Source organism: Cyrtonyx montezumae, unplaced genomic scaffold, assembly GCF_038088225.1.
Source record: "Cyrtonyx montezumae isolate F1298 unplaced genomic scaffold, pur_monq_1.0 scaffold_3, whole genome shotgun sequence".
Lineage (NCBI taxonomy): Eukaryota > Metazoa > Chordata > Aves > Galliformes > Odontophoridae > Cyrtonyx > Cyrtonyx montezumae.
In genome coordinates, this window is record NW_027072034.1 from 72871669 (window position 1) to 72885748 (window position 14080).

At 40.2% G+C, this 14080-nt stretch overlaps 1 protein-coding gene across 2 annotated transcripts; it reads right to left on the reverse strand.

Moving 5' to 3' along the window:
• Positions 1–9022: 9022 nt before the first annotated feature.
• CREG1 (cellular repressor of E1A stimulated genes 1) lies at positions 9023–13018 on the reverse strand. 2 transcript variants are annotated; one of them, XM_065741874.1, is made up of 4 exons: positions 12704–13018; positions 12198–12317; positions 10560–10744; positions 9023–10024 (listed from the first exon to the last, which is right to left on the reverse strand). In XM_065741874.1, the coding sequence occupies exons 1-4, from the start codon at positions 12974–12976 to the stop codon at positions 9973–9975; spliced, it is 630 nt and encodes a 209-aa protein (XP_065597946.1). In that variant the 5' UTR covers positions 12977–13018; the 3' UTR covers positions 9023–9972. The 2 variants fall into 2 exon arrangements, with proteins under 2 accessions (XP_065597946.1, XP_065597947.1); XM_065741875.1 differs by having other exon boundaries at positions 9023–9496; positions 12704–13017.
• Positions 13019–14080: the final 1062 nt, after the last annotated feature.

Sequence of the window (14080 nt, forward strand, 5' to 3'; positions counted from 1 at the left end):
TAGGTCCATTCAGCAATTCAGCAGCTCTAAGAGGGTTCTAGAAAATGTACGTACTATCAAAATTCAGTCCAACTTCAAAAGTAATACAGCGATGTCCAGTGTGTTGAATGCCATAAACAGAAGTCTAGAGTTGTAAGTGGCAGCCACTCTTGATGAAGTAGCTTAACTACACTTGTAAAGGCACTGAGCATATTTTAAAGCTCTGATTAAAATATGGATTTCAGATTAGCAGCTGAAAGTCGTCGCACTCCCAGGGCTACACGACAGCCTGCATCACAGAGTTGGACTCCGTCTATCTTTGCAGTGTCCACAAGACATAAAGCACTAGCACAGCTGGCACTACCTGCCTCGTTCAGCTCTATGTAACTGAACCAGATGCACCTTTAGATGTGAACGTACCGCATCTTTGTATTGTGAGAAACTCTGTATGTGTGCAGCGCCCTGGAGCCATTTTATCCTCCGAGGCAGAGCATTGTGCAGAGCAGAGCACTGGGCCATCTCTGTGGGAGAGAGCACAGTGTGCATCTCCTCCCCGCGAGGCCTGACACAGGAAGCTGGGCACCACACCTACAGACTAAGCAGGGCATGGGATTCAGCCTTCTGCTGCTCAAAGCTGTTCTCCAGTCAGTTACTGAGACAGATCAACACAGATAGTGCACGGTTAGAAACAATCTGGATGCATCCTGGGAATTTACTGGGATTTTCAGCCCCATGCTGTAGGCATTAATACAGCATTCACAGCAACACAAAGCAGAGCAGCTTTGCACAGCTGCAGTGCTTGCCGGTCTTCATTTCCTGCGAGTCCATGTTCTCCATCCAATGCAATTGCTGAGGCACCCTCCATATTTTCCTCAACTTCTTCTGCTCTCTTGGCCATTTCACACCCCCAGCCCTCCCTCTGTGGGGTCAGGTACACAGCTGTAGGTTATGTGGCTGATTTGAAGCACATGTGCACGTGCTGACTGACTAACCCAGCCGCCCCACGTGAAAGTGAAAATGCCTCCGTTTTTTACTGCTGCTTTGAGGGCACTAATAAGATCTCTGTGGGAGCCTATGTGAAACTACAAGTAGGAGCAGGTTATGTTTGAATCTCCTTTGTTTTGCTGGATTGATGTTGACCCCCCAGGTCACAAGTTGCTGGGGGAGGTGGTGGTGAGAGGCAGACTGAGTCAGGAGAATCACAACTCTTGTTTCTTTACAAAACCAAGCTCGTGGTCACATCAAACAGTACTAAAGCAACACTCAGTAGGGAGGGGTGGAAACTACATGGGTAACAGAAAAAGTGCGCTTGAACCTGGCAAATATCACTCTGGAGAATGCATTGTGCTATGAGCTGACAAGACACAAGAAAATGATTTAACAATATTATTTCATTATGCTTTTACTTGAGGACCTCAATGTACTTCTGAAATTAGTGTCACAAACCTGAGGGAGTTAAGCTTTTACAAATGAAGAAATTAAGGAAAACAAGAAAAACAAGGCACTAAAAGAGGATTTGAGAGGTTCTTGTTTGAATTTTAAAACTTTGAGGTTTTGGACGGAAAGAACTATGGGTAGGAATACTTCCTCCTTAACATATATTTACTATTCTAAACAATAAGAAGCTAAGAAAAAAAGACTAATTACAAGCAATAGAAGAAAGGAACAAGACAGCACAACAACATTAAGAAAAGTGAAATCTGGAGTTTTAGAAAATTCTTATTGAGAAGGGAATATATGAAAGAAGTACTCTCTCCAGCGAAGGAATTTATAAGAAAATCAGAACCCCTCCCCCCAAAACAAACAAATAAACAAAACAAAACAAAAAAACCACCCACAACTGTTCAGCTTGATGCCAGCTCTCACTTCGTAAAAAAATTCACATTAACTTTTTCAAATGCAAATAAAACCATTCACTTCTATTACCACAGATAAAGAGTAAATTTTAGACAACTGTGAATAAGAAAAAACCGAAAACGTGACTTAGATACACCTTAAAACTGAAAACTCAGCCTTCCCTCCATCAAATACAAGGGGCTCAAAGATTGCTGAATGCTATTAATATATTTCAGGATGAAAGTGTAGGGTGGGAAGGAGCAGGTATCTTAAAGAATAATAGTGGGGTTTTTTTTCATTTCTGATTCTTAGACGTGAGAAAAAGGAATATGCATCCCCAGCAGATATGGGAACAAGACTGGTGATCTCTATTTCCCAGTATTCTGAAGATGATTGGCAAGGTGAGAATTATTGTGCATATAAGATGTAAGGATTTATAGTCTTTCAAAAGCAAAGTAAATTGAAATTCTTGGAAGATGGAGACCAAGAAATACATCACCTTGCTGTCTGGAATAATGAAGGCTAATACATTGATAACACAGCATAGTTCTTTTATTTAATAACTATTATATATGATACCATTCAATACCAAAATAATTCTCTAATATTACTAGTGCTGCGTGCCGTTCTGCAGTAATATGGACAGTATTGCAGAGTGTCTGCCCTCTCTTAGCCTCAGTGAGGGTTTCCTGTGTAGCTTTTCAACCCCAGAAGCTAAAAGAGGAAGCTGGAGATGCACTTGCTGATTGTCAGGCAGTGAGCAAAGCACAGCTCACGAGAGCCACCTCACACGCTGGAGTTGGAAGAGGTAGGTCAGATCCAGAACTCGCTGCACTCAGGTACATGGGATACATGGTCTGTATTCCAGTGCAAGCTGGATAAAGCCCCCCCCGTCCACTTTACTACATAAAGGAAGATTAAAATAAAGAATTAGGGAGAAGAATAAGAGTCCTACTTCCACTGCAGGCTACCTAAATCTCACTGGCATCTTATCCAAAAGCAAAAATAATATAATACCAGTTATTGATATTTTTGGGTACCAGCACCTTCAGAGGAACAAATGGCACTGCTCATCACTATTCTGCTGACCCCTGTCTCCTCCTGTTATTGATCACAGCTTCTCCCTCAGGCAGAGAGCCAGCAAATTATCACTTTGAATAAAGAGTTGAGGCCAAAGGTAAGGAAAAGGAATGAAGAGCTGTATAAGAAAGGGAGATTAATGGCAACATTAGGCACACTGGGAGAACAGCAGTTAGGTCAGTGTGTTTTGATGTCTAGTTAGGGAAAGGTCAGAGAAATGGACTTCATTTGGAAGTGTGGGTAGAGAAAAAGAAAAGGCTTTGCATGATGGTGCTCCTAGAAATTCTCTCCTCCGGTCCCTCGTCTTTTACACAGAGGCAAGCATATCATCATCATCAAAATACAACTAAAGTATACGAAAGAGCAATCACACTTGTATTATGAGTTATTCTCAAAGCAAATATAACCTTGTAGATGCAAATCACATGCAGTCAAGGAGTGCAGATAAAGGGGAAGTGGTCTGTCCTCTAGGAAAAATCGACTGTCTTCACATGTCTTGCAATTGCACTATGAGAAACTTATTTGTTTTCAGCATAGTGTTTGAACCTCTAGGAACTATAGGGCACAGTTAAAATTTTGCAGCTCCTACCTACATTGTGCATTAGAAAAACTCATACGTGCATTTTTAACCAACAGTTTAAACGACACCGTGTTTCAGTTTACTCATTTCAGTCAGTTCCTAATAACCTTGGTAACACTGGACTAGAGGCTAAAGCCTGTACTAGTTCATCTGAACCAGCAGTTATTTGCAGTTCAGACAAAGCCATGCGAGAGACATGAAAACTTCCCTGAGACAGGAAAAGCTCTCAGCTAATTCAACTCGTTATCTAAATGCATGGGTGGAGGAAAGCGTATTTTCCAGAGTTGTGTGGAAGAGTTGTCTGTGCTGGGAAGACCATAAGATTTTATCTATGGCTCCTGAAACAGAATAGAGCAGGGAACTGAGGTGATTCCCAAGTACAACTCCATTGTGTTTAATGCAGGTTAAGGTGCAGGTTGTTATCTCTAAGTTATAATTTCTTTCATAAAATAGGCATGTATTCAGTTGGTTCTGTGCATCAATATGCCCTTCTTTCTCTGGACACAAGAAATCCTGGAACAGCTCTAATGCAAGGAGCTGATTCATCCCAGAAGCATTCCTTTTTCATACTTACTGGTTATGCTTTGACTGAACTATTAAAAAAAAAAAAAAGCAGCAGGGTTTGCAGTTTTAACAGGAAATAAATGAAAACTAGAAAACAAACACACCACAGTCAAGCTAAGGATTAAAAAATAACTACACACTGCCCTCTGGCTCATGTATTGCTACCACAGAGAGCTTGCCTGTAATCATCACCACAGACTGCTGGGACTGAGAACAGGTCAGTTATCAAAAGTTCTCCTGAGCCAATTTGATACAGTCAGTACTTGCAGGCAAAATTAATACCTACATCACCTGATGGCGGAGCTGGCCGACCTGATGGAGGAGACAGGAGAATCCAGATTGCAGTCTTGCCCCTGATTCAGCAGGGAATCAGTTATAGTGCCAGAAATAACTCTACAAGTATCAAAATCGGTTTTGGAGATGTTCACACAATAACGGGTGTTAAATAAGCAACAATTTTCTCTGGTGAGAACGTTGTAGCCCCTAGCGAGGCATACCATTCATGCACTAGACTAATACACTGAAAAGAAAATGAAATTGCTGTTTACAGTATGTAAGCCCACAATTTCTATTGACAAATTGTGGAGGAGTGACAGTCCTATATTGCCTCACCGCATTTCAATGCACCACAGCGCCTTACAGTGAAGCTTCGCTTTGCTATAATTGGGCTCAACTGTGCTAATCCCCTTGGCATGCAGCAATTAATACTTATTTAGTGATAATTGCTGCATTCCGAGGGGATTAGTCCCTGCCCTGCACTTTTGCCAGCACTGCACACAGAGAGCTGGAAGGAAGACAGTGCCTAGCTACAGGTCTTGCTTTGCAGCTCCCAAGAGGGAGACAAGAGAAGTTGGTCTCACTACATCTGCTCCCCTCTGCGAGTGAAAATACTGCCTTTCCAAGGAAAAAAAAAAACCAACCATGCTTGACTGTCACTGCTCCATGTAGCTGCATTGTGCAAATAGAAACCCTGCCACATCTAAACGGACAAAATGAAAAGAAAACAGACACCTGTGCAGCATCATAAAGACAAACACAGTCATGAATGTATGTTTCTTATGGGACATGATAAAGAGGCCTTGATACAGTGTAAGAATTACTATTCATTATTATGCTTCTTAGTCCTGTCCCTGCTTTGGTCTCAAATTTTTCAATGCAACATCCGTTTTGGAAACTTACCAAGGAGATGTTAGTAAAAAATTGAAATCCACCGTCTCTGAGTACTCACTGAGACTACTGAATATACTATACCTCACTCTTTCATTCTCAATGAAATCCTTACAGTCTACTCTGGATTTCTATTTTTTTTAATGCACACAAGTGACCACTGCTTATGTCTTCACACGGAAGTCCCATGCCTCTTCTCCTTTGAGATAGTCAAGCTACTTTCCCACATCGATTTCAAGTTAATTTCCATGACAGTAAATATTTTAAAAATATAGAGAGAGCAGCCTCAGTATTTTCCTGCATACCTGTGTAGACTGTCGTTATGGTTTTATGATTTTTGTTGTATTATTGATATTCCACATCATAACATCATGTGGTGTATTGGGAGTTAAAAGAATACAACAAAAATCATAAAACCATAACAACTGTAATTGAGCAGTATGTTTATGTCTTTCATGAATTCAAAGTTACTATGAAGCTAGATGTCAGGACCAGAGATAAGTATCTTTATTTCCTGTGTTCTGTTCCCCTTTTTGACCTTAGTGCATATCAACTCAGGATTTTTCAAAGGCTCGTCTGGGGAAGAATTTACTTAAACAAACTGAAAATCATGTATGCATTTAAAACGAATCAAAAATCCAATTCACCCTTATTAGACAACTTCTGCTACTTGCCACTGTGAAAGAGCTATGCAAGGTTCTTAAAGTCATACTGTATGATTTGTGTAATGATTTCTCTACTTCTTATCCCCAAACAATTGCTTGATTTCAGTCTAGAAAGAGTAACTTGTTAATACTGGATGATTTTAATAGGTTGAATTGACACAAGACATTCTAGAAATACAAACATACGCAATTAAATATTACCTAGTATTTCTTGAAAGTCTGTATCTTACCATGTTTGCACAAAAACACACATACCCTGTGTTTGCAGCCATCATGCAGACAGGTCCTTGTGAACCCCCTCCAGCACAGGACATTCTACAATTCTACTGAACTCTCAGTTTTCTGGCTTCAAGTCTGGATCCAGCTGGTGGATGTTCCAACGTGTTCTACACTCACTTCGACTTCCCTAACTACAGCTTTTAAATTCAAAAACCTTTAAATTACCTCCATGGATATTATTTTTGAACACCCAATTGCACAAAACAATTACAAAACAAAACAAAAATGAAATGTTCTGGTTTTTTTTTATCAACTACTGGTCCATCGTGTTTATGGAAGAAAGCATTCACAATGCAAAGCAGTGTAGGAAAAGAGTTCATTAGTATAATGACCCAGTCATATCCTATTCCAGGATTTCTGAGTTACAAACAATTCAGTAACTACTTCTAGGTATTAAACATTTAGCAGTCAATACGAGTCTAAGTCTATGGCACCCTCTTGTGTTCAGCAGTAATATTACAGTTGACTAAATTTTGAGTCTTCCTAAAATTAAAAACAAAAATAAAAAACAAAGATCATAATATTATTATAATTAATACTTTTTGTATTAATCTAATACACTTATTAATCTTATTTTACGATGACAATCACAGATATAGTATTAAAAAGCTAAAAATTAATTCCAGATAGAACTAAGTAAGGGATTAATCTGCTCTATCATGGTATAGAACCTCATGATATCATTACTCAAGATCAGAAGACAAAAAAAAACACATTACTACATCATTATAGATTGCATGCCGAGATTATCCTAATGAGATTCCTGGCTAACAAACATCCTGTGACTTAAGAGAGTTGCCTAAGGTTATCTCGTGCCATAGATTATCAATGAGTAGAGATGCTTAACTTCCTGAATAAGTAGAATGACTTCATTATTATTTAGGATATGCTCAGAAACTTTAAGCATGTCACAGTAGAGGACATACAGTCAACACTCAATTCGTTTAGAGCTATATTAATTTCTTAGCCTCATATATTCTAAGCCACAATGTTATTTCTGGATATTAGGAAAAAGGGAAATATGCACAAAAGTCAGTTCCTTAATGAGTCTAATACAAAGGTAAGCGCATGGAGAAGAAAAATAGATGAAAAATAGGACAAGCTGTTGATGACTTTCTTAAAGTAAAATCTTGTGTTACTTTAACATTTACCTGCCTGTTATTAAGGGAGAAAAAAAGGTTTTTAGCAGGACTTCAAGACTGCTTTCTGTTCCAGTTCTACATAAAAAAGTCTTTTTAGCTAAGTGACAAGATACATCAATATAACAACTTCAGACAGTATTTTTCCAATTAATCCTCAAATCCAATTCTGAACATTAAGCTTAACCATTCTGTTGTATGTCACCTTCCAGAAGCACCACCAAGAAACTTGATCCTCTCAAGTTTCAAATGTAAGGAAGTTCTCTTTCAATACAGTGCAGTAGCATTACAAAACTATTTCGGGCTAGTAGTTACAAACAAACAAATAAACAAACAAAACACCTCAAATCCAAATTAGAAAATAGCAGGGAGCTTATACAAATGGGCAATCTGGAAATATAACCAATATAGGGGAAAGAAAATGCTTTAATCCATTTAATCAAGGGTTCAGTACAAAAGTGATTCCTTTAACAGTGACTGGAGTTTTACATTAGACATTTGCATTTCATTAACAAATTAATGGTGAAAAGCCTCATTTGAAAACATTACCTTAGGTTGAGAATGACACTGAATAAGTACATATCATACTTGGGACAAATACATACATTTATGTATATATTAAGGAGACCTATTAATATCTGCGTAAGAACGTTTGAGAGTGAGAAAGTATTGGTAGAAAAGGTAACTGATGCAGTCATTTATGAAAGTAGAAGTCTTAGCTGAAGACGTAGTCAAATAAGAGTTTGTCATCATTTTAACAAGATCCAGTGTTATTGTCTTATGATTTATTTCACAGTATTAGTTGCAAACAATGAAGTGAAACACAAAGATGCAAATTTCAACCAAAAAAGGGAATAGAATGGTTTCACTATGTATACTTCAGCAAGCATAAATGATTCCTGAGTGACAACATAACCCCGAAGCAAGTGTGCTTATGTGAAAGTGCAGGAGAGATAAATGTTTTCAAATGTGCAATAAATAAAGTCAACAACATTTTTTCATAAAAATATTTTAATTTTATCAAAAGTCCAGAATCATCAGTCTCACACAACAGAAGTTATGGAGTGTTAGGTAATACAGTCAGGTGTCCCCACATAAAGGATCAGTCTATACCATAAAATCAATAGAATTTTCACAATTGTTATGCCTTATATAAAAATATTTCCACTATCATTTTTAATTTTAATGTTATCTACTCATCATAAATTGTTTACATATCTTAAGGATTTTATCCCAAATAGTAGTACACAGTGTATTTAATACAGTAAAAAGCACGCTTTCCCCTTCACAGAGAAGGATTAATAAGTTGCTTCAAAACAGGTTTCATAAATCTTTCCCATACAAGATGGGCAGCAGAATAATGATGCAATTACTATGTAGAGGTGATTGGAAGTGATCAATTTCGCTATTCTAGTATATAGATCTGCCTCTAGGGACTCTTAATTTTCACATTCTTCACTATGTTAAGCAGCTAATATTTGCATGGGTAAAATCAAATTAATTGTTCATAATTTCTTTTGAATATTTGTGATCTTTGTACTTGGGAGATGTGACAGGATATAAAAAGGTGCTGAATTTTCTTCCATGGTTGCATAAGGCTTATTTTATAAAACAGAATTAACTTGCAACACTTTTCATCATTCTCTGTAGTTGATGAATCATCTGTTGCGTTCTGTATTAGCTTCCTTTTCACTTAGAATTGCTATGTAAGGCTCCCAAAAGAAAAGAAAACAAACAAACAAAAAAAAATCAGCCACATTCTACTGCTGAAGGTGGTAAAAGCTGTTACATTGTCATTTGATCGGAATGCAAAGCCAAATATTTCAAAATTCAAGTCAGTAAACAACTTCTTGTATCAGTCGCACTGGATTTACGAGCCACTACTCTTCATGCACTACAATTGGGTACTTTCATTAGTACTAGTACTTCTTTAAAGGAATCAGGACATAGAACTACTACTAAACAAATTTACCAAGAAATCATCACGAGCCTGTGGTACACATACAATTTCCATATACCCAATCATGGTAGCAGAACAGGAAAATAGGTCAAATTGTGACTGATAGATGTTGAAAGAATGGTGTTGTGTTCAAGAAACATTTAGATGTTGGACTGAGGAACACAGTATAGTGGGAAATATTGATGATAGCTGGATGGTGGGGCTGGATGATCTTAGAGGTCTTTTCCAACCTTGGTGATTCTATGATCTACAAAAGAAAAATTTACAACTCAGTATGTTATCTGTCACTGCAATATAAGGAAGGCTTTCCAGTCTACAGTCAGCTGAAACAACCTGTAGTGCTGTGTCACATAAAGTGGTATTTTTTAATATCACTGACAAATAAAGTGGTATTAAAATATATTGGAGAGTGCCTACAAACAGAAATGATTTAACTAAGGCACTGAAAGTTTAGAACTGGACTAATCCTTAACTTTCTAGTAAACACAGCATTTCTGAATGTGTAGAGAAATATCTTTCCAGATTCACATCCACTGAACAAGATTTAGTTACAGCTTATGCACAAAGGATTTTGAGTATGGCACAACTCAAGCTGTGCTAGATGGTGTGAATTTTCATGTGCTTCAGAAGGATTACACAGGCTTATTAACAGTGCAAGGTGTAAGAATTTTTATGCATTATTAATTTGGCTCTACAACACATAGAAGATCTTTCTTGGAGCAGTCATCCGAAGTAATCCATTTGTACTATCAGCATCATCAAGGATCTTCCTCTGCTACAAGGAGTAAGAGTGAAACAGTATGTATGTTTGTTGACTGTGCTAAAACATACATATACTATATATGTTTTCAGATATTTTTATCTATTTATTAATATATTATGCTTCAGTATCATGACAAAAGATTCAAAAGCTATGTAGTACTGCTACAGTCCTACTGATAAAGACTATTAAGCATTTATGAAGCTATGTTTAACTATTACACCAAAACATAACCTGCCTTGCAATAAATCCAAATAAAGGACAGTGACTGTGCTTACTCTGCAGTTCTTACTCCCAAGAAATTATGTTTAAACCGAAGTGCAGTTATCCACAGAGAGTTAATTATAGATACTATACTTGTTATCTTTAAGTAGGTGGATCCCCTATTCAAACATATCTTATGATTTGAGATATTGTGTCCAGTAAGTAGACTAGTTAGGGAAATAAGACAAATATATATTAAAAAAGCAGAGATGAGTAATACACACTGCTAATAAGGAAAAGCGTTACAGCTTCCAAATATAGTGAGTTAAATATGCAAAGTACTTACTAAGGCTTGACATTGTAATACTCTTCTGGTGTCACAATTTTCAGTCCACCGAAGTAGTCCAGTACCCAAATATTGGTGATGTTGAATTTGGCAAAGAACCAATTATGATCCTTAGGCCAACTTTCCATCTCAGGATGCCGAGTGAACAATGCCTTTTTCGCTAAGGCGGCTTCTGAATCATTCACCTGAACAACAGCCAGCAAAATATTAAGATACAGTCACACAGAAGACAAATACTAGCAGAAATACACTCTTGACTACAGCGGGCTCTTCTTAATTTAGCCATATTTTGCCCCAAAGTGCTCATTACTGTGGCAGAGTCTACTTATCTTCAGGGTGGTGTACAACTGTACATGAGATAGGCAAATGCTCCAATGGAGCTGCTTTCAATACTAAATTGAAAGGGTGCTTTAAAGTAATCAAGAGCAAGAAAGTATTTCATCAGCATGAGGTTAAGTCTTCCTTCTGTTCTCCAGAGAAAGATACAGGCTGACAGCTTTGAAAAAAGTATTGATTCTGCTCTGACATAAAGACTATAACCAACCTGACACCTATCTGTCTAAAGACTACTGGATAAAACCAGACCCTGTGTGGTTATCCAAGTCCACAGAACATTTGTAAAAGGATGTTAAATGGATACTTAAAGTTCTTACTAGAGAGACAATGATGAAACAGTGTAACAATGAGGTACAAAGCTTTGCTTTTGGTTATTAAAAAACACACCAACTGATTTTGGTGTGAAGACAGAAGTTTTTACTTTTTAATAGAACAGCAAATAGTGATGTTAACTACCCATTTACAGAGAATGAAATCTTCATGTCAAATCATTTCTTGAAGTGCTGTTTGAATTCTAGCATTCAGTCTGTAATTTGGAATTATGTTTTTGGAGACAGATTTCTTTTTTTCTCCATTTTCTCCTTGTTCTTCAAGACTTAAGTGTGCACAACTTCACAAGACAAACAAAAGCCAGGGTGGGGGAATAAAGCGTCTGGTATTAGTACTTAAGCAGGAATGGTATTCAGTTCAAAATAAACCTGAGTAAGAGCCTAAAACCAAGGCTGGAAAGTGTTTTGTTCTTGATCCTAGTAGTGGTAGATTTGTAATGGAATATAAACGTATCAAGTTAAGTATGATTCTTTAACTAAGTAAGCAGCAGCAACAATACACCATGATCTTCCATCACCATAAACTTCATCAGAGCAATTAAAAGATTGCTGGAGTGTAATACAATCTGAGGTGTGAAGACACCAAATAAGAAGTCAGGCTATCATATAAAAGAGACCAATGATTAATGCTCATCTTCACCAATTATCCTTAATAATGGGATTGAGATCTTCAATGAATAACAGACACAGTTCTAGATTCCTTCTATGGGACAACAAGGTCCTGGTGCAGAAAGGCACACTGTCCTGGCAGCAACAGCACCAGGTGACAGAGTAAAACTTATCCATGTCTGATACCCATAGCTTTGGAGCTTGGAATAATATGTACTTCAATAAAGTTTGGGATGTGCATGTGTCAAGAGTGGTCAGGCCACAGAATCTAACTGCGCATAAGATGAAGAGACCTTAATGCTTCACTCACATCTTGGACATTCCAGTTTCCAAACAGATCCAGTGCAACCTTCCCAGCACTTACCTTGACAATGCTCCCACAGAAGATTATGTGGGCGCAGAGGGGGTTCTGGGGGTCATATCTGTGCTTCTTGCAGTACGGAGTCTGCGCCAAGGACACGGTTAAGGAGGCATTCGAATTGATCTGAAACGCAGACAGTAAGATGAGATGAGAGGTTTGTGTGCCTTCAAGAGGAAAAGTTATACCATGCTTTCAGCTTTTGGGGCTTCATTCAGCTCAGAGTTGCTGGTAAAAAGACCAAGGCTGTCATCGACCTTTTCCTAATCGCATCCAAAAGCCAGCTTGGATAAGCAGCGTACTGACACAGCTACGACAGCTGTGAGGAAGCTGCCTAACTGCGAAAAACGCTGACTCACGATTAGTCAGCACTACCCCCCCAGCAGCCGCCACTCGGCGAAGGAAACTGCCGGCTAACAGCTGACGCACAGCAGGAATCAGGCTACCCGCGCCACTGAGACGCGCATTTAAGCTATTCTGACGCAGCAAAGCCACGCCCGAGCCGCGTTCACCTCCAGATCCTGCACGGAGATCTCCATGTCGGTCAGGTACAGATAGGGAACGCCGCTGCCGCCACCGGGCCCCGGGGCGCCGTCGCTGATGGAGAAGATGTTGGCGAAGGGGCGACCGCGCAGCCCTTCCTGAGCGGAGAGCGTGGCCAGCGCGCCCCAGTCGCAGTTGTGCAGCACGAAGCGCGCCATGCGCGCCGCCTCCTCAGGCGGAGGGATGGCCCCGCGGGCCGCCACCGCCAGCGCGGCAGTGCACAGCAGCACCAACAGCACCATCGGGCACAGCAGCGACCACCGACACCACAATCTACACCGGGCGCCGCGCGGACGGACTACAACCCGGCGCGGGGAGGGGCGCGTCACCCCGCTCTCCGCCAATCGAAGCCAAGCTGCCCGACTCTCAGCCAATGGGAGGTGATGGGAGGTGGGGCCGAACCCGCCGGGTGCCGGAGGTGGTAAACAACCTTGACGGCCTTGGCTCGTTGAGGGGCGGGGCCACCGTGATCCAGCAGCCAATGAAAAGCCTCGCCGGAACTCCCTGCCAATCACATTTCACGAGGTGCAGAGAGGTGCCTCGCTCCGCTTCAGTGTTATCAAGTGCGTCACGAAATCGAAGAGTCACAGTATTGCAGTGGTTGGAAGGGGCCTCAGGAGATCATCAGTCCAACCCCCCTGCCACAGCAGGGAGGTGATCATCCCCCTGTACTCAGCTCTGGTACGGCCGCACCTCGAGTACTGTGTTCAGTTTTGGGCCCCTCACTACAAGAAGGACATTGAGGCCCTGGAGCGTGTTCAGAGAAGGGCAACAAAACTGGTGAGGGGCCTGGAGCACAAGTCTTATGAGGAGTGGCTGAGGGAGCTGGGATTGTTCAGTCTGGAGAAGAGGAGGCTCAGAGGAGACCTTATTGCACTCTACCACTTCCTGAAGGGGGGTTGTGGTGAGGAGGGGGTAGGCCTCTTCTCCCTGATAAGTAATGACAGGACGAGAGGGAATGGCCACAAGTTGCGCCGGGGAAGATTTAGATTAGACCTGAGGAAGCATTTCTTTTCTGAAAGAGTGGTCAGGCACTGGAATGGCCTGCCTAGGGAGGTGGTTGAGGCACCATCCCTAGCGCTGTTCAAGAAGCGTTTAGATGAGGTGCTAAAGGACTTAATTTAGTAGTTGGGTAGAGATAGTGATAGGAGGATGGTTGGACTAGATGATCTTATAGGTCCTTTCCAACCTTATGAACTTATGAACTTATGAACTTATGAGCTCCCTAGACCAGGTCACACAGGTAGGCGTCCAGGCGGGTCTTGAATATCTCCAGAGAAGGAGAGCATGGACTGAGATCCCATTTGCGGGAGCATGAACTGAGATCAGCAGCAAAAATAACAAGT